The sequence below is a fragment of the Exophiala mesophila genome (genome assembly GCF_000836275.1).
Source record: "Exophiala mesophila strain CBS 40295 unplaced genomic scaffold supercont1.6, whole genome shotgun sequence".
Taxonomy (NCBI): Eukaryota; Fungi; Ascomycota; class Eurotiomycetes; order Chaetothyriales; family Herpotrichiellaceae; genus Exophiala; species Exophiala mesophila.
Window position 1 is genome coordinate 2,589,962 of NW_015622509.1, and position 17,402 is coordinate 2,607,363.

Sequence of the window (17,402 nt, forward strand, 5' to 3'; positions counted from 1 at the left end):
CGCTATTGCTACTCCGTATGTCTGAAGCCCGCCGAGAACCCAGTGATGTCGCGCTGCGAGAGGCTGTGGTCGAGATCTGGGTACTTAGTCTCAGCCTCGTACCGGAGAGTGGTGGACCCCTCCATGATACCACAAGATTGCATCTTGGACGCGTTGAAGGCGGAGTGCGTGCATTGCTACTCGTATTTTTTGGTTAAAGGGGTTTATTGACACTGCTATTTTGTCTAGGCATGATGACCTCTCCTAGAGTTCTTTGGTGGCCCATTCCGCCTCTTCAATCTCGCGCTCCAGAATCGCTTCAACGTCCATGTGTTTCGTGACTGAATCGTCCAGATACTTAAGTCCCTTTTCTGCTTGTCCACGACAAGCCTGGGTCAAGGTCAAAAATGCAAAATGTCCTCCCACCACGGGGCGGGCGAAAAAGTTAGGCCCGGGGAAGGCCCCACTCCCTTCGGTTTGGTGCAGATCCGTCAGAGGTCGGTCAGTGGATGTCTCATTGACCCATTTGGCTACCGACTGCAGAATCTCTGCTCGGACCTTGGGTGCTGCCACCGCCATCGCGAAGAATTCCCAATCAGTCTTGGTGTAGAGATGTCGTGAGTCGAGTGGTAAGCCGTATTTCTGGCGGACGGCATAGTACCAGTCGCTCTGCATTTGATAAATGTGCTTAGGAACGAAACCGTCTTTGTCGCCCTTGATCTTTTTGAGAGGCTTTTGATGCTCGTACCGCCCTCCAATGCTTGACATAACCGTGGGTTGGTACTCGGATCCGAGATGGAAGCACAGCAAGCTGTCTGCGTACAAATTGTACGTGGTTGTCCATGACCCGTACCAGTCATAGGCAACCTTGGCGTGGGTTTTGTCTCTGGAGATTCCATATTCCTCCCATTTGGCAATGTATGTTTCGGAGATGTTGTTGTACACCTTGGCATCTTCATCATTGCCGGTTAGTTCGGCCAAACCAGCCATGGCCTTGATGCCGATGATGCCTTTTAATGCCAGGTTAGTTTGCAACGCCAACCAACCTGCAAAGTCATCGGTGGACAATTGATTGTGTGGCAGCAGCGAGAATTCGACCAGGTAGCTGGTCCATTGTTTCCAGAGTCGGTAACTTTTGCCCACCCATTTTTGGGCTTGCTTTAAACTGTTTGGGTTGCCCACCCATACATCGTCGATATAAGCCTTGCCATCTTTATGTCCTACCGAAAGGGGAGCAAGACTGTCTCCGGATGGTTGGGGAGCCGGGGCATTACTCATTGCCTTCCAGCCCACAGACGCCGATGTATTGGCGGCATCGCGAAGAGAGTTGGCCAAAGCAAGGCCCATGATGAGAATGTTTCCACATTCTTCAACCGGCATGTACTCATCGCGACCATCAGCGTGACCAGTCGCGTTAGGGAAATGTGACCCGAGATCGTGCATGGCGTACTTGTTGGGATATTGGCCGCTCAGCATGTGCTCAATGAGTGGCTCGAGTAGGTAGCCCAGCCAGCGTGGATTGGTATAGAGGAAGAAGGGGAAGCTGGGGAAAATGACGTCGATGGTCTGGAAATTGCCATTCGAGGAGATCTCCTTGAGGAACAGAATAGGATCGTCTGGCGTTCCAGAGAAGCTAGTAGCGCCAAGGACCTGTCGGGCAGACAGAGCGACAATGTCGACGTAATCTTCGGCGCCCGATTTGAAAGCGTCGATAGCTAGTTGGGCTGAGTAATTGGCAGCCAACTCTGATGCGTGTGCGAAATCGAGATAGTGAAAGGTCAGGAGCTCCTTAACGGTATGGAAATAAGATTTCCAAAGTGGACGCATCATGGTCAAGCCACGAGCAGAGGCATACTGAACAACGGGGTCTTGGACGTGCCCAATTGTAAAGGTGACGCTATCGCTATCTTGGATGGACTTGTTGGAGGAAGAGCCCAAGGTGAAGGACTTTGAGAATGCAAAGACTGGTTCGTTGTCCATGATTGTACGAAAGTCACGGTCAACAGCGTCTTGGAGTGTGCCCATCCTTGCGAACCGCTGACGCAGGATTGCGGAAGTACCAGACTCGTGACGGACGTCCGAGGGGGCAGAGAACTGCAGCTCACCCCATTCTGATTGGTCGCGGAACTCGGTGAACAAGCGCTCGACATCTCTTCTAACCTGCCAGGTTTTGAAGCCGTGGTTTTCATTGTGATCCTCCAATGTGGTATGGACCATGTCCCACACAATCTTGCTGCCGCGGTCTCCGCTTACCCATTGGCCGTTGAGATCCAGGTAGATGTCTACATCTGCGTTTCCCGATACATAAACGGTCAGGTAACTTGCAGGAATAGCCTGGCGGACGGTGGATGTGGGGGTAATTGGCGACAAGAACGACAGGGTGATGTCAACATGGTCGGAAGAAGAATAGGTCGAGGGTAGGGGAAGCGAGTAGGATAGGTTGGTGGTTGATGCATCGTACTGAGCGCCTTTATAAATGGGGTATGCGACGGAGATACTGCAATGGATAAGCGTGCGTCCTGGCTCGGGTGCGAGTCATGCGACAATTGTGGTCTTACTTTGGGTCTTTTATCGGTAATGAATCTTGAGCTCTTCCAAGTAGCGGGTAGGTGGTTCTTCCTCCAGAAACGCTGGCTAGGACGGAGAAGCCAATCTCTTGACCGGTCCAGAACATGGGCCACCTATCCCAAGGATTTCCCCTTGCATTTTGCAGCCAGGTACTGAGATACGGATTTCTCACAATGAGAGGAAGGACAGGAGGAGTCAGGCGAGAAGCGCAAGCGAGGTAGGGGAGGATGGCCGCAAGCCAGGTGATGGCGGAAACCAGCCGCATGATGGACGAGGAGGCAGAAGTCGGGAAGCCAATGAGGTTTCTACAAGGGCTCAAATGTCCATGGTAGAGTCTACAAACTCGAGGCCACGACGAGAGAGAGGGGGTGGGAGAGGGAGATGTTGGAAGCTGGAAGTACTTAGTCAAGAGGATTGTGGGGATGTTGCAGCTCGGTAGGAGTGGATGTTCCAGCTAACTTAAGTGCCTAAGCACTGTGACTGTAGCTACAGTGGATGCGTACAGCGTCTTGTGAGGATGACCTGATGAGGTCATTCTTGGCCTCGGTTCCTGACGAGTGATCCACCTCTGGTGTAAATGCTGCAGAAGGATGTGGTCTTGATATCCATACTAAAACCATCATGGAGCAAGCATTGGTTTTGACCTGCTCGCTGGAGACTGCTAAGGTCTTGGGTGGGATGGATGTTGGAGGATGGGAGGTCACAAGACGCTGCAAATTGAATGAAAGAATAACTTGCAGTAGGTCCTTACTGTGACCTGCAGTTGGTGGTGCGGGGAGGCAACTATGGGGGAAGCTGGCCCCCTGCGGTTTACCGCCCTCGGGTCTACAGGCCTGCACCTTTGGAGCCTCCCAGGCTTTGGTTGACCAATCGTTCCAACCCAACAACAAGCCAGGACGCGTGTGAAAGACCAGAGCCAAGGTTGGCGAATGTCCGAGACGGTGTCAGGTGGTCATGGCCCCTCGGCCGTTCGAGCCTGCATAAAGTTGAAGGTCGATGGGCCGAGGGGCCATCGGGCAACGTACAGTACATCTACCCAGTTAAGCAATCCAGCCCTAGATCTCGTACCAACACCTTGTAGAGGTGGCCAACCACCAAACGACCTACCGACTGTATTTAGTACCTGGGTCTTGAGCTTGCCCTTCGGCATTCATCCTCAACCACCCATGAACCGTGCCGTTGCATTGTCACTTTGAGCCGCAGATTCTGACCCAAGGACTTGGTCGGTTTGAACACTAACTAGTACTTAGTACCTTTTTCTATGAGGTTCAACTTTAAGTACTAGGTATCTTTGACGTGAATCTGACATGAGGAATTCATGGTAGTCAGGTAGGTCCTTGGAGCTTGGGCGCTTCGATGCCATACGTACTAGGTACCTTACCTAGATACCTAAGGTAAGAACCTGGCGGTCGAACTTGGGACAGCCATGTGCCAAAGTCAACCAAGGCAGGCCATCGGCCCCTCTGCACCTTTGGCACCTCCAACAGTGAGGTAAGTACTCAGTAGGCACTTTCAGAATGCCGCCAATCACTCCAAAAACGTCGGTGTGTCACGGCCACCCTCTCATTGGCCAAGGTCCTGAAAATTCTCAGCGCCCACCCAATATGCTCCTATTTCTGTTCAATCCTGGGTGATGCTTTCTCTATGTCACACAAATTCATACGCCTTCTTACCAACAGCAATTGCACAAGATGGAAGTGGGAGAGAAACAAGCCACTGTCGCCCCTGATGCTTCTGCCAACACTTCACCAAGGTCTATGGAGGAACAAACTGTCACCTCACCGGGGAACGACCTTCACGCTTCGGCATTCAAAAGTCTCGGTATACTCGATCAATTCCTAGCTCTCTGGATATTTCTAGCTATGGTCGTCGGCATCCTCCTGGGCAACTTTGTTCCCAACACTGGCCCAGCTTTACAAAGAGGTGAATTTGTTGGAGTTTCGGTCCCCATAGGTATGCAATGACGACAGTGCAATAGAACGGTATCTGACTTTGAGCAGCAATTGGCCTCCTTGTTATGATGTATCCAATTCTGTGTAAAGTTCGCTTCGAATCACTGCATCAAGCGTTCCGCCACAAGTCACTCTGGATCCAGGTTGCTTTCAGCATCCTCGTCAACTGGATCGTGGCACCACTGTTGATGGTATGTTCAATGAGCCTACACGTCCGTTCTGCAAACTGACAGAATCAAGCTCGCTCTTGCTTGGGCATTCCTTCCAGACGAACCAGCCCTCCGCGAAGGCCTGATACTAGTGGGCATCGCTCGCTGTATCGCCATGGTTCTGATCTGGACTGGCCTAGCTGGCGGTGATAACGAGTATTGTGCCATTTTAGTGGCCATCAATTCCGTCTTGCAAATGGCCTTGTTCGCGCCCTTGGCTCTGCTGTTCATCAAAGTCATAAGTCACTCTTCGCACGACATCCAGATTGAATATGGAGTTGTTGCCAAAAGCGTGGGCGTCTTTTTGGGCATTCCCCTTGGGGCCGCCATACTGACAAGACTCACATTGAGGTCTTTGTGCAGCGAGGTGTGGTATGATACCAAATTCTTGAAGTGGATTGGGCCTTGGTCCCTGATCGGCCTCCTCTTTACTATCATTGTCCTCTTTGGATCTCAAGGTCGGCGCGTGGTGCACCAAATTGTCTCTGTCGTCAGAGTCGCTGCTCCGTTGTTGGTATACTTTACTATCATCTTCATATGTACACTCTGGGTGACCAGGAGACTCGGATTTGGTTACAAACTGGCTTGTACGCAGAGCTTCACCGCTGCAAGCAACAACTTTGAGTTGGCAATCGCCGTGGCAATCGCCACCTTTGGTGTGGACAGTGATCAAGCTTTGGCCGCCACTGTTGGCCCACTGATCGAAGTCCCGGTCCTAATCGGCCTGGTTTATCTTGTCAAGTGGTATGGCCGGCGGCAGCGATGGGAGGCCTAGAGGTGTCATCCTGAGATCGACTGTTGGTCGCCATGTCGTCGTCATCTGCCCATTTGTTTTGCACTCAGGTTATTCACTATTCCAGACAACACCTGGCTATTCACACGACAGACTTGGCCTGGGAATGGAGATCTGCTGAATGCAGTAGATAATCTGTCCTCGATCTCGTCCATCTCGGCTGCGGAGGGATTATACTGTTCAATCAACCCCTTGGCCATTGTGCACGATACAGTGTTTGAGGTGTCTGAGAGGAGGGGCCCGTTGGCAGGCATTTGGAAGGCATTGCAGCAAAAATTGGTCCCGTTAATCTGGGAATAATCGTGATTCTCATCACTGGTCGTCCAGTCTGCAAGGGCCGGCGTATTGAACTGTGAGTCGGGAAAGGAAAATGAATTCATTGGAACATGCCGGTATTGGACGTTATAAGCTTGATTGCAATCGCTGGAGCCGCTGGTAACGTTCAGCGGCCTGGTGGAGGTAGAGGAAGGATTGAAAGGTTGGGGTTCGTCTCGAAAAAGAGTCCCATATTCTGCCGGGAGACTTGGTGCGTCGATGGACTGGATTTTGGGCTTCAGGAGTCGGAGTCTCGCCGCGGTGGCTTCAATAGTACGTTGAGTCATATTCTCGCGACCAAAACTCTCGATAACGTCGGAAGTGACTCCGACGACTCTGAGAAGAGCTCTCAATCGAGTGTTCTCCATCTGCAGGTCAGCCAAGGCGGTCCGTTGCAACTCGGCCTCTCGGCAGGTGACATGGGAGTCGTGCAGTCGTCGCTCCAATTCGGACACGTATTCCTGTCGACGTGCCCGACTTCGTCTTTGATTATCACGAATACGCTCCTGCTTTGATTTTGAGCCGCCAGAAGCGGTTGAGCTGGTGTCAGGGGACATGGCGACTGGAAAACGACATTACTGATGAACTACTGCGTGAAAATAGCAGTTCTTGGCTGGGGGAGACTGGGTTGATTTGTGGAAGGATCGCCAGGGGGGGATGGCCTTGTAGGTTTTTCTCAGGGAACAGAAATAGAAAGAGGGTCCCTTCAACGAACGCTAGTTAGCGGCACATCGGGCTCCTGAATTGGGGGAAATCTGGGGCAGGCTGGACGCGTAACACCAGAGCGAGAGGTATATTGGAAGGTTAGGCAAAGGTCTTGGGGAAGTGAGAGCATGAAGTCAAATACAAATAACGCAAACAGGAACCACGGCCCCAAGGTGACGTGGAACCTTGCCCTAGGTGGTGGATGTGGAGGGAAGCAGAAACGCAGGCAATCATCAAGGGCAAACCTTGTTCCCCGGCGAGAAAATGCCGCTGCCGTCGGTAGTGAAGACAACGTCGCATGGCACCAAGACTTTGAGACGTGATGGTGCATGAGATGCGGCGGAACGCCATTGTCGATCGGGATCAAACTCGAAATCTTAACGTTGAGATTTCGATCGCACAGAAAACATAAAGGGCGAACTCAAGTGCCACTGGAGTGAGTTTAGATGTTGGTGCCGTCCAAGCCTTGGGTCGACTCCATTTTTTTTAGCTCTTTCCTTGGTTTGACGGGTTTTGACACGGACCTCCTTCCATGCAAGGTGAGGAAGTTCTGTGGTTGTGCCTACTGGCCATTGCGACAGCTGGATCACCGGGGGTATTATTAGCAAGGAGGTAAAGTTGGCAAAGGACGATAGGTGAAAGCATGTGGGAAACATAGTACCTAGTACTACTGCACTCCGACGCAATGGAAGGAGTTGGAGAATGCCGATTAGTCCAGCCCAACTTTACCTACGGTTCTTTCCCCGCCAGTCAACTTTAAGTAAACCCTTCTGGCATGAGAGGTTTACGTAGGTGCATTCGTAAGTGCCTCTTTCCACCGAAACGAGACACTCCTGACATGCACGCCAACTTGCAACCTTGCGGCGCTCTACTAATCCCTCAGGGCCTCGATGAGCTCCTTACCTAGGTAGGTAGGTACCTACCTAGGTACCTAGAACCGACTTTCATGTGCACGGGTGATATTGGACGTCGAGGTTAGTACTCCGTACATTCCTTCCAACACCATCACTTCCCTGCATCCATTGGCAACTGTTGCGTAATTTAGTTTGATATCTCTCCTCGTATTGCAACGATCTCGCCTAGAAGTTACCTATACCCTGTCGTGCATGTCAATAGATCTTTAGCTAAGTCTGGTTGACCATGAACCACCACATTTGGCGTTGTTCCTCTTCCTTTGGCGTCTCAACTACATAGACGCATGCAGACCTTGGTATGCATTAAGTTCGGCTGTTCGGCCCCATTACTCCTGGCGGGCTGGGTGCCCAGAGCTTAGTCGCCACCACCAAAGGCTTGTTCATTTCTTATTTTAGGTCCCCCCTGGTCCCTTCAGGTTTTGGTTGTACGAAGTACTTGTCCAGCCCTTCGCATCGAATCAGATGCAATGCCTCGGAAGTGCCTCGTATCCCACGTTGATCTTACATCTATCGACACGCTCATAACCTCTTCCACAGAACTGGCACCTCCCAAAGACCCCAAGCTTCGTCGATCCCTAGACGTCGCATTGTCGGCTAACGTCGTTCCCCGAAACGCCAATTCTATCCCACAGCCACCAAACTCCAGATTAGCGAGTGCCCAGCGCACCAAACAGCCTTGCCAAGGTCTGGATTCAGCCACTTGGCATTGGCATCACCGTTCATCGTGAAGGATACTCGGTAGATGTGTTTTCTTCCAGATTTTCGAAAACATAACTACTACCTGGGACGATGAACTCCATCCCCACACCAAGTCTTATGGCTGTGTCCAAATCCTTGAGGGCTCGCAACATCTGCCGCTACACCGTTGTGGAATGATGCGGCATTCCATACCTCTAACCATACATACGGTACCTACCCGTAGATATATATATCTTGGCCATATCCAAGATCGACACAATGTTGCCCAAATATAGTCAGTCGTCTTAGATGTTCTCGACCTTTGCTCGCTCTCTGGACACCCGAGGTTGCCACGTCGAGACTCGATTCGTGAGACGTCGTACAACTCAGAGCCAATGCAGTCGAAACATCTCAGAGAATGCCAAGGTCTTGTCTTGTCACGTCATCCTACTCGGAATTTTAGCTGCAGGAAAAACAGCATTGGCAAAAAGAAGGCAACTTTGATATCGATCAGCCTACTCGAGGTATATATGCACAAAATGCAGGACAGACTATATGAGCAGATACGCAGCTTTTACAATTTTGACTGTCCGCCACTGACCCTCTTCAACTCCAAGACATCCTTCTCTTGGAGGCCGTAACTCTTGAACAGTTCTCTCGTCTTGGCCTTCTGGGCCTCAATTCTCTTCAGGAGGTTGGGGCCTCTCTTGTTCTCATTGCGGCCCAGCTGCAACATGTGCACCTCATCAGGACCATCGACAATTCTCATGGTGCGTCCACTAGCCCACATATTGGCCAGTGGAGTATCCTGTGACACACCAGCACCACCGTACGCTTGGATGGCGCGGTCGAGGACGTCCAGGAGAGTCTTAGGGACTTGAATCTTAACCTCGGCGATCTCCTTGAGGGCGTCCTTGGCGTTAGACTGATCGATCTTGATGGCGGCGTTAAGCACGGCGAGACGGGCGGAGTCGATCTCAATCCGTGACTTGGCGACACGTTCGAGCTGAATGCCATGCTCGTACAACTGCTTGCCAAATGGCTTCTTGGCAGGGTCGTGCAGGCGAGCGATGAAGTACTCTAGTGCGCGTTCGGCCTGAAAGACGTATTGTCATTAGACATGCTTGACTCATGGACTTAGTTGTGTCAACTTACAGCTCCGACTGATCTCATGGCATGATGAATTCTGCCAGGTCCGAGACGTCCCTGGACGACCTCGAAGCCACGGCCCTCACCCAGAACCATGTTGCTCTTGTGCACACGCACGTTATTGAAGGTGAGATGACCGTGTCCGTGGGGCGCATCATCGAAACCAATGACCGAAAGCATGCGGTTGATGGTGATACCCGGAGTATCTGCGGGGACCAGGATCACAGACTGTTGCTTGTATGGGTTTGAGTTGTTGGGGTCCGATTTGCCCATGACAATGTAAATCTTGCATCGGCGGTCACCGGCACCTGAGGACCACCATTTCTGTTACGTCGAAGATATAAATCAGCACTCTGGTCCTAGGATCTTCTCGGCTAAATGATTCTCCAGGCTAACTTACCTGGCCGTTCAAAACCCAGTAGTCGCCATCCTTCTTCATATCCAGCTCGATGTTGGTGGCATCAGAGCTGGCAACCTGTGGCTCCGTCATGAGGAAAGCAGAACGGATTTCGCCGTTCAGAAGAGGGACAAGCCACTTCTTCTTTTGCTCCTCAGTACCATACTTGGCAAAAACCTCCATGTTGCCCGTGTCGGGGGCAGCACAGTTGGTGGCTTCACTGGCAGTAACAGACTTGCCAAGATACTCGGCCATGAGGCCGTACTCAAGATTGCTGAAACCGGCCCCTTCCTTGAAATGGTTCTTGGGCAGGAACATGTTCCATAATCCGAGTTTCTTGGCCTTGGTCTTAAGATCCTCAATCACCTGAGGATGCGAGTCAAATCGGGCGACAGTGCCTTGGCCAACCTGCTGGGCGAAGACGGCGTCGGCTGGAATACATTCTTCTTCGACGAACCGCTCAACCTATGATAGAATGGTTAATACAGCACGAACCTATAAGGATGAAAATAATAAGGATGAAAGGAAAGATTGCAAAATGCAAGACACATTGACGGCGAATTGAAGTCATGTCTCAGAGATGTTGTTATCAAATTACAGATTTCAAAGCTCCAGTTTCTAGTATTGCCTCGGCTAGACTCTGTCTCTGGTCTTGCATGGGATACAATGTGCAAACTTGCAATAATGGTTTGGAAGATCCAAGACTTACCAGGTCCAATGTCTTTTTGGCTCTGTCCGAGACCCATGGCTGAGCAATGATGGGAATACGTTGCGAGGCAGGAATGTGGCCCGAGGGGCTATTGAGAAGGTAGGGAACCGACATATTGAGGATTAAGACAGCAGAAAAGGAGTAGTTTCAAGTCCAAGTGGTGACAGCCTCAATTGAGAAGAATATAATGAGATGAGGGATCAAGATTAATATACTCAGGTCATGCAAAAGCTCAATTCAAGTCAAGGCGTAGTCTTGACGACTCTTTTGTTGTCAGATTCATGGGTTATGTGAGGGAAGCTTAGGCGGTTGAACTCCCAAGTCAGACAACAAACCGTCCGAGAGCCGAGGCAGAGCCCAAAGAGCCAGACCCGAACGAATGAAGCCGTGGGTGACAAGAGATCCTCCGGGGGAGAGCCTGGCACCCAGGACCAAAACTCCCCCCCAACAGCCCGGTGTGCCGCAGCTTGGAGGGCCATAAGTGGCCATAATGGCATGAGTGGCTCTTGCCTCCCATCACCTGCGAATCGGAACCGGATATTCGACCTCGGAGATTGACCATTTCCTATTGGTTCCAACTTCCGGTCCTCGATCCTTTCGCCCTCCACACCCCAGTCCTCCACACCACTCCATCATACCAAAGTTCTCCGTAGAGTAATCAAATTCTCAGTAATCAATCAAAATATGAAGTACTAGAGGATTATACTCCGTAGTAGCCGTCCTAACCAAGCAATTTCGTCAGGCCACAGAGTTCGCAGGACTTGTCAGTCTAACAGTTGAAAGACCACTCCTATCGCTATTCGGCTTTTGTCCATATCTGCCATGTGCAAAAGCCATGTTTCGATTCGCTCACAATACCCATTTGCCAAACGCCATGGTGACTTCTGACACTTCGGCATGCCACGTCGAATAGAGAGTCCTGTTGCCTGCTACTGAAATCATCAGATGATAGCCTTGACAAGGTACAGGCTTTTGTCTAGGATAAACGATCTCGGTAGATACATAGAAGAGATGGTGTTTCCAAAGAAGCTCACAGCCTCGAATCTACAATGTGCATGACTCGTGTTTCACACCCTACCTCCAATCTTGCATGACTCATGGGTGCGGCCTGGATCGTCAGCAAAGTCATGAAAAAAGTGCACATCGTGATCATGAAGACATACGTTCAAACCAACCACACTCATTCATACTCTCAATCATCAAACAGGCAGTCTAATTCATCGTTGAAATTCTAAATCCTCCTGTTCCCTCCCTCCTCTCTTCCATTTGTCAAAAGTCCACGCTCTCTTAACCACTTCATGACATTTACCACTGCGACTGCGAAGCCTTTCCAGGATACCTCGAGGGAAGAGGTTTTAATACAACAATCTCGAGAGACAGGGCAAGCGGTGCCAGTCGGTCAGAATAATGTCCCTTCCACGGTGACAAAGGAAGGGCCGGCAGTAAAGCCATGGGCCCATTTTGTCGCAGGAGGGTGAGAATCTTTTTGTTCTTCGTTTTCAGGCGCCACTTGCTAACTCTTTCGCCAGCGTCGGTGGAATGACAGCCGCGGCCTTGACATCTCCCCTCGACGTTCTTAAAACACGATTGCAATCCGACTTTTACCAGGCTCAATTGAAAGCACTGCATGCGCAACATCATCTACCTCAGAAAACCACTTTGACGTCCATCCCCCGTTCCGCCTTTTTCCATCTTGCCGAGACGTTCCAGATTCTTCGATCCATACACCAACATGAAGGCTTCCGAGCACTTTTCCGCGGCCTCGGCGCCAACCTGGTTGGTGTGGTACCTGCCCGAGCCATCAACTTCTACGTCTATGGCAACGGAAAGCGCATTTTGAACAACCATTTCAACCCAGAAGGCAAAGAAAACGTCTGGAGTGTTCACCTCATCGCTGCTGCGATCGCCGGGATCGCCACCGGGACAGCAACAAATCCAATCTGGCTGGTCAAGACGAGACTACAACTGGACAAGAACAACGCAAGCCATGATCCCTTGCGCCAGCGCCAGTACCGGAATAGTTGGGATTGCATTAAACAAACCGTTCGACACGAAGGCATTCGCGGTCTGTATCGCGGCCTCTCAGCATCGTATCTCGGTGTCACCGAGTCAACGCTGCAATGGGTCATGTATGAAAGGATGAAGCTGGGTCTGGCACGACGAGAGGCAAAAAAGCTCGCCACTCCAGGATATCAACCAACATGGCTCGACAACACGGAAGCATGGGCGGGCAAATTCTCAGCCGCTGCCGGGGCAAAGTGCGTAGCTGCAGTCGCAACATATCCGCATGAAGTGGTAAGGACGAGATTACGACAAGCACCGACGACCATCACGCCTGATGGCAAGGTCACAATCAAGTACACTGGACTAGTTCAGTGCTTCAAACTAGTGGCTAAAGAGGAGGGACTCGCTGGTCTTTACGGTGGCATGACGCCGCACTTGCTGCGTGCAGTTCCCAGTGCGGCCATCATGTTCGGAACGTATGTATCCTATCCTCCTCGTTAAATGACCAAAAGGCACTGACACTCGACAGGTACGAAATCATTCTTCGACTCGTGGGAACAACAGCCTAGTTTGATTCAACAATGTTTGAGTATCACTGGAAACCCCTCGCGCAATTTACAAGTCTCAACAAAAGGGACTTTGTTTACAAAAGACTTGTATCCCATCTCTTGACGACTCTCAGCCGTTCTTCTACCTGTCTTCAACATCAGATTCAGCATACCTTGTACAACATGGGAATTTGCATGAGGCGTTACTGGACATGATTATAGTGTCTTGTGATTGAGATATCCACCACTCGATAGACTACCATTTTAATAATCAGAAAAGTCATTTGTTTGATGCTAATTGATCGAGGTGTCTTTAATTATGTCTGAACAATGGGGGTTTTTTTTCTGGCGTGACCCCGGGTGTCGGCGGATCATTTCTCCGGCCAGTCCCATGAATGTTTACACTTCCACTTATGGACTCCACTGTGGACAAGGACCCTTAGGAATCGAGTCGCATTTTCACCAACAAGTCTCCCAATTACTTGAGACCTTAAAGACCGAGACTTCTTGACGCACAATACTCGCATCGACCCCGGTTCAAACAATATCACCTCTCAACACAATGGCCGACGTCGACACCGACCCCGTGGCCGCCCTCGCGACTCTACGGGCTCACCAAGCATCACATCCTCTCTCAATCCTCAGTCTCGCCGAACCGATTCTATCTTCAACAAGGCCCAAAGACGAATCAACACGCTCAGAAGACTCCTCAAATCCCCCATCTAACACCAACATTACCGCACCATCACGCGCCTCCGTATCCAACAGCGACCTCGACTCGGACCCATTCCTCACGCCAGCATCCCTGCAAGCCGACCTAACACACTACAAAGACCTCTTCTCCAAACTCCGCTTCAGCTACCTGGAACAAGTCACAAAAGAGAAATACCTTCGCTCCATCGTGGGCGACCCACCCCTCGTGGTCACGCACGATGAGAACCTCGCACTCGAAACCCGACTCGCTGCCATGAAAACCCAAGTCAAAGCCCACAAAGACCAAGTCGACGCCTTGGTCCAAGAAATGGAAACCACCGCACGCGACCTCGCAACCAAATACCAAAAAGTCACCAACGGCATGACCGTTCTCGAACGCCTGCCCAATGAAATCGCCCATCTTCAACGCGACGTCGATGCGTTAGTTGCGGAAGTTAGTGAAAAACAACGTCTGGCTGGACGGAATGCGAGTGCTGATCCGAGAATGAACATGTCGTTGGAAGCGACGGAGACGGCGTTGGAGGAGCAGACGAGGAGGAATAAGGAGATTGATGACGAGATTGAGGCTTTGCAGAGACAGTTGCCGGCGCAGGTTAGACAGGTGGATAAAATGGATCGTGAGTTGGCGGATTTGGAGAAGAGGAGAAATGAAGCGACGAGGATTGCGAGGGATTTACAGAGGAGGAGAATAGAGGGTGGGAGAGATGATTTGGAGGATATGGGTAGGTGGTATAAATCAAGTGAAACGGTTTTGAGAGGGTTGTTGGGGGTGAACTGAAGTGAAGAGGAGATGATCATGATGATGAGTTGCTTGAGGGAAGGATTAGGTGGGTTTGGAACCTGGGCTCTGCGATTTGCATTTGTATTCGCGATGCTGTACGATTGAAAGATGGGATGATTGTATCAATGGAAGCGTTGGGCGGGTTAGGTTTATCAATAGCCAGGCGTTAGGAAAGTTTACAGGATTACGAAACAGATGACATGATTGTAACTTGATTTTGATTGCTTCTCATCTCGTCTTGAGAATTCCTCTCAAGACGTGGACCATTTTTCAGGTCTAATGGTATCTGAGTTGCATCACTTGGCAAGCCAAGCGTGAGTAGGACATCTGAGTGACTGAAATACAGACACTGTTTTTGAGTGATCGGCCAGGGATTCTGGTTGATTTTTTTGATAAGACGGCCATGATTTTGATATCTTGTTCCATCTCGAGGTTCAACCAGTGGCAACTTGTTGTCGTTCACGGTGAGACCAGACGAATAGGTGTACGATGTAGCTTCACGCACACATCTATTCCTCATCCTCAGCCTCATCATCACCACCATCCTCCTTGGACTCAGCAGCCTTGGCCTTCTTCCTCCTGACACGGCCGGGACGTCCACCACCGAAGGGCGAAGTCAGAGCGAAATCAATGTGTTTCTGGCTGTCGAGACGGACGATGAAGGAAGGGACGTTGACGATCTGCTTGCCGACACGGATGTGGCGTTGCTTGATCAGGACACGGGCGTGATGGATGGACTTCGCCAGGCCGAGCTTGTAGACACAGGTCTGGAGACGACGCTCCAAGAAATCCTCCACCTTCAGGGCCAACACGTAATCGAGCTTCATGCGAGACTCGTCGAGCACACCGACTCGCACGAGACGTCGAATCAGGGCATTGCCTTCGAAGAGACGTTTGGGGTCCTTTTCGTCGAGGGTGAGAAGTTGACTGTAAGATAGAAGGGTTTCATGGTTAGTAAAACGATTCATTCCCCATCTCGTCTCGTAGACTTGTGGTTTGGTGGTGATCAATCTTACCGAGCAGCACGTCGAATCTTGGACAAAGTGAGCTGGACACGCCAGACTTCACGCTTGTTGCGCAGACCATATTCACCGACGATCTTCAACTCGGAGTCGCTAGAAGGCGCAAGAAAAAATTGTTAGACAGAGGATCTCTCAGACATAAGCAGAGAAAAATCAAGCTCATGCTCAGTGGCCAGGAGATACGTACAGACGAGCCGATTCGAATGCTATTAGACAAAGTTGTTAGTATAAAGATCATTCATGACATTTTTTGGTGTCCTTCAATTCGTTTGTGCGCAGGGAGTTGCGACAACGAATTGCAAAGGGATGAGAGTTCACTTACGTCGACGAGGGACACTGTAGGTCTTGGAATAGGATCGTGGCGCCATGATTGCACTCGAAGATGTACAATCAAGTTGTCGTCACCGGTGTGTGGTTGTGAGAGAAAATGTGGTCGTAAACTGCGGATGAGGTTGGTGATGGTGGTTGTGGAATTGGGTCTTGCCCGTTTCAGGGCCAGGAAAAGTCTTGGCACACCAGTGGGTTTTTCTCTCCCACACAAATTCATCAAATGTGTGGTGAGTCTTGGCATTTTGGGCAAACTGCGCCTGGGCGGATAGGACAGACCTCACTCAATTCAAACCTCGTAGAATTCAATCTACAAAACGACATCCCACACCACTCCACCAACACTACCTTGACGCCGAACTTGTCAATCATTACAATACCGGCGAAATGGGTCACCCAGCAGGTCTTCGCGCCGGCACTCGATATGCCTTTAGCCGCAAGCATCGGGAAAAGGTATGAGAACGAAAGAAAGAGATGAAGCACAACCACCCATCCACGATATTGAAGAATATCTCAATCGCATACTCCAAAAAATGAATCAGATCAACATAACTAACCTCTCGTCTTTTTTTTCCAATAGGGCATGATCGCTCTCGGCACGTATTTGAAGACCTACCGAGTTGGAGATATCGTCGATGTCAAGGCCAACGGTGCCGTTCAAAAGGGCGTAAGCAAACCTCCAGACCTTCCCTACACAGCATTCCAACACACAAGAAACGAAATACATATCACACTTCCGCCTCGAATCTACGAAATCACCTTTGACTAACAAGGAATAAATATGTTTAGATGCCCCACAAAGTCTACCACGGCAAAACCGGTGTCGTTTACAACGTGACCAAATCCGCCGTCGGAGTCATCATCTACAAGAAAGTCGGCAACCGATATCTCGAGAAGAGAGTGAACTTGCGAGTTGAGCATGTTTCACATTCGCGATCAAGAGAAGAGTGTAAGACACCATACCGAGGGAGACAAAAGGGATCTTTAAAAAAAACTAACCTGTTCTTTTTTTTCCCGTCTAGTCCTCAACCGAGTCAAGTCCAACGCTGCACGTAAACGAGAAGCCAAGGCCAAGGGAGAAAGTGTTCAACTCAAACGTCTTCCTGTTGGACCTCGAGCTGCGCATACGATCGAGTTGACGGATGTGGAGAGTTTGGCTCCCCAGCCTTATGATACTCATATCTAGATTGCGTTTCATCTTATCTTCCCGATGCGATGTGGATTCAGGATCGACGTTACGTTACGTTTTTGCGCCCATGTTTGCGATGGGGACGGCACCGACTGTGTGATGCACATGGAAGCAAGGGAGAATGAAGGAGAGGAGATGAAGACTTGACTGGTTGATTGGTTGGTTGGTTGATATGATGAATATTCCAACCAAAGTCATGCAACTATTCAGTCATTTCATGTCTATGGAATGCTGGTCGCATGGGTCTGATCAGTAGTGATGGGCTGGGGGATTGCAGCCGACATGAACTGGCATATTGAAGTCTACTTTCGATAGGTCGGGTTGGTCTCGAGTAAATCAAGCCAAAACTAGCACACAAACACACAAGTGTTGCCCAGTCCTTGTGAGATGGGTTTCATTGTGGTGCGAAAAATGATAACTACGTTTCATTCATCATGAGAACGAGATTG

General features: G+C 50.4%; 8 protein-coding genes across 8 annotated transcripts; 4 read left to right on the plus strand and 4 right to left on the minus strand.

Annotated features, from left to right (window-relative positions):
• Nucleotides 1-157: 157 nt before the first annotated feature.
• PV10_08788 (uncharacterized protein) lies at nucleotides 158-2,976 on the minus strand. The gene is made up of 2 exons (XM_016373863.1): nucleotides 2,538-2,976; nucleotides 158-2,476 (listed from the first exon to the last, which is right to left on the minus strand). Exons 1-2 carry the CDS (start codon nucleotides 2,810-2,812, stop codon nucleotides 244-246), a joined length of 2,508 nt encoding a protein of 835 aa, XP_016220774.1. The 5' UTR covers nucleotides 2,813-2,976; the 3' UTR covers nucleotides 158-243.
• Nucleotides 2,957-6,624, minus strand: PV10_08789 (uncharacterized protein). The gene has a single exon (XM_016373864.1). It carries the CDS (start codon nucleotides 6,371-6,373, stop codon nucleotides 5,525-5,527), a length of 849 nt encoding a protein of 282 aa, XP_016220775.1. The 5' UTR covers nucleotides 6,374-6,624; the 3' UTR covers nucleotides 2,957-5,524.
• PV10_08790 (arsenical-resistance protein) lies at nucleotides 4,239-5,483 on the plus strand (the record flags this gene model as incomplete). The annotated part of the gene is made up of 3 exons (XM_016373865.1): nucleotides 4,239-4,500; nucleotides 4,548-4,690; nucleotides 4,740-5,483. The coding sequence occupies 3 exons, from the start codon at nucleotides 4,239-4,241 to the stop codon at nucleotides 5,481-5,483; spliced, it is 1,149 nt and encodes a 382-aa protein (XP_016220776.1).
• A 1,969-nt stretch (nucleotides 6,625-8,593) lies between the features above and the next one.
• On the minus strand, nucleotides 8,594-10,706 carry PV10_08791 (uncharacterized protein). Its single transcript, XM_016373866.1, has 4 exons — nucleotides 10,369-10,706; nucleotides 9,663-10,124; nucleotides 9,269-9,586; nucleotides 8,594-9,209 (listed from the first exon to the last, which is right to left on the minus strand). The coding sequence occupies exons 1-4, from the start codon at nucleotides 10,480-10,482 to the stop codon at nucleotides 8,688-8,690; spliced, it is 1,416 nt and encodes a 471-aa protein (XP_016220777.1). The 5' UTR covers nucleotides 10,483-10,706; the 3' UTR covers nucleotides 8,594-8,687.
• Nucleotides 10,707-11,532: 826 nt separating this feature from the next.
• PV10_08792 (uncharacterized protein) lies at nucleotides 11,533-13,212 on the plus strand. Its single transcript, XM_016373867.1, has 3 exons — nucleotides 11,533-11,842; nucleotides 11,898-12,848; nucleotides 12,902-13,212. Exons 1-3 carry the CDS (start codon nucleotides 11,667-11,669, stop codon nucleotides 12,939-12,941), a joined length of 1,167 nt encoding a protein of 388 aa, XP_016220778.1. The 5' UTR covers nucleotides 11,533-11,666; the 3' UTR covers nucleotides 12,942-13,212.
• A 159-nt stretch (nucleotides 13,213-13,371) lies between these two features.
• On the plus strand, nucleotides 13,372-14,630 carry PV10_08793 (uncharacterized protein). Its single transcript, XM_016373868.1, has one exon. The coding sequence runs from the start codon at nucleotides 13,483-13,485 to the stop codon at nucleotides 14,410-14,412; it is 930 nt and encodes a 309-aa protein (XP_016220779.1). The 5' UTR covers nucleotides 13,372-13,482; the 3' UTR covers nucleotides 14,413-14,630.
• PV10_08794 (40S ribosomal protein S9) lies at nucleotides 14,617-15,874 on the minus strand. Its single transcript, XM_016373869.1, has 4 exons — nucleotides 15,760-15,874; nucleotides 15,625-15,643; nucleotides 15,432-15,530; nucleotides 14,617-15,342 (listed from the first exon to the last, which is right to left on the minus strand). Exons 1-4 carry the CDS (start codon nucleotides 15,803-15,805, stop codon nucleotides 14,925-14,927), a joined length of 582 nt encoding a protein of 193 aa, XP_016220780.1. The 5' UTR covers nucleotides 15,806-15,874; the 3' UTR covers nucleotides 14,617-14,924.
• A 168-nt stretch (nucleotides 15,875-16,042) lies between these two features.
• On the plus strand, nucleotides 16,043-17,394 carry PV10_08795 (uncharacterized protein). Its single transcript, XM_016373870.1, has 4 exons — nucleotides 16,043-16,217; nucleotides 16,345-16,431; nucleotides 16,554-16,713; nucleotides 16,787-17,394. The coding sequence occupies exons 1-4, from the start codon at nucleotides 16,152-16,154 to the stop codon at nucleotides 16,948-16,950; spliced, it is 477 nt and encodes a 158-aa protein (XP_016220781.1). The 5' UTR covers nucleotides 16,043-16,151; the 3' UTR covers nucleotides 16,951-17,394.
• Nucleotides 17,395-17,402: the final 8 nt, after the last annotated feature.

Coding starts and splice junctions, on each gene's coding strand:
- PV10_08795 (XM_016373870.1), top strand. CDS start 16,152: ATGGGTCACCCAGCAGGTCTTCGCGCCGGCACTCGATATGCCTTTAGC. Junction 16,218..16,344: donor GCCGCAAGCATCGGGAAAAG/GTATGAGAACGA, acceptor TTTTTCCAATAG/GGCATGATCGCTCTCGGCAC. Junction 16,432..16,553: donor ACGGTGCCGTTCAAAAGGGC/GTAAGCAAACCT, acceptor AAATATGTTTAG/ATGCCCCACAAAGTCTACCA.
- PV10_08788 (XM_016373863.1), bottom strand. CDS start 2,812: ATGCGGCTGGTTTCCGCCATCACCTGGCTTGCGGCCATCCTCCCCTAC. Junction 2,477..2,537: donor TTACCGATAAAAGACCCAAA/GTAAGACCACAA, acceptor TATCCATTGCAG/TATCTCCGTCGCATACCCCA.
- PV10_08793 (XM_016373868.1), top strand. CDS start 13,483: ATGGCCGACGTCGACACCGACCCCGTGGCCGCCCTCGCGACTCTACGG.
- PV10_08789 (XM_016373864.1), bottom strand. CDS start 6,373: ATGTCCCCTGACACCAGCTCAACCGCTTCTGGCGGCTCAAAATCAAAG.
- PV10_08791 (XM_016373866.1), bottom strand. CDS start 10,482: ATGTCGGTTCCCTACCTTCTCAATAGCCCCTCGGGCCACATTCCTGCC. Junction 10,125..10,368: donor CCAAAAAGACATTGGACCTG/GTAAGTCTTGGA, acceptor ATTCTATCATAG/GTTGAGCGGTTCGTCGAAGA. Junction 9,210..9,268: donor CCATGAGATCAGTCGGAGCT/GTAAGTTGACAC, acceptor TACGTCTTTCAG/GCCGAACGCGCACTAGAGTA.
- PV10_08794 (XM_016373869.1), bottom strand. CDS start 15,805: ATGGCGCCACGATCCTATTCCAAGACCTACAGTGTCCCTCGTCGAC. Junction 15,343..15,431: donor AAGATTCGACGTGCTGCTCG/GTAAGATTGATC, acceptor TCTATCTTACAG/TCAACTTCTCACCCTCGACG.
- PV10_08792 (XM_016373867.1), top strand. CDS start 11,667: ATGACATTTACCACTGCGACTGCGAAGCCTTTCCAGGATACCTCGAGG. Junction 11,843..11,897: donor GCCCATTTTGTCGCAGGAGG/GTGAGAATCTTT, acceptor CTCTTTCGCCAG/CGTCGGTGGAATGACAGCCG. Junction 12,849..12,901: donor GCGGCCATCATGTTCGGAAC/GTATGTATCCTA, acceptor GACACTCGACAG/GTACGAAATCATTCTTCGAC.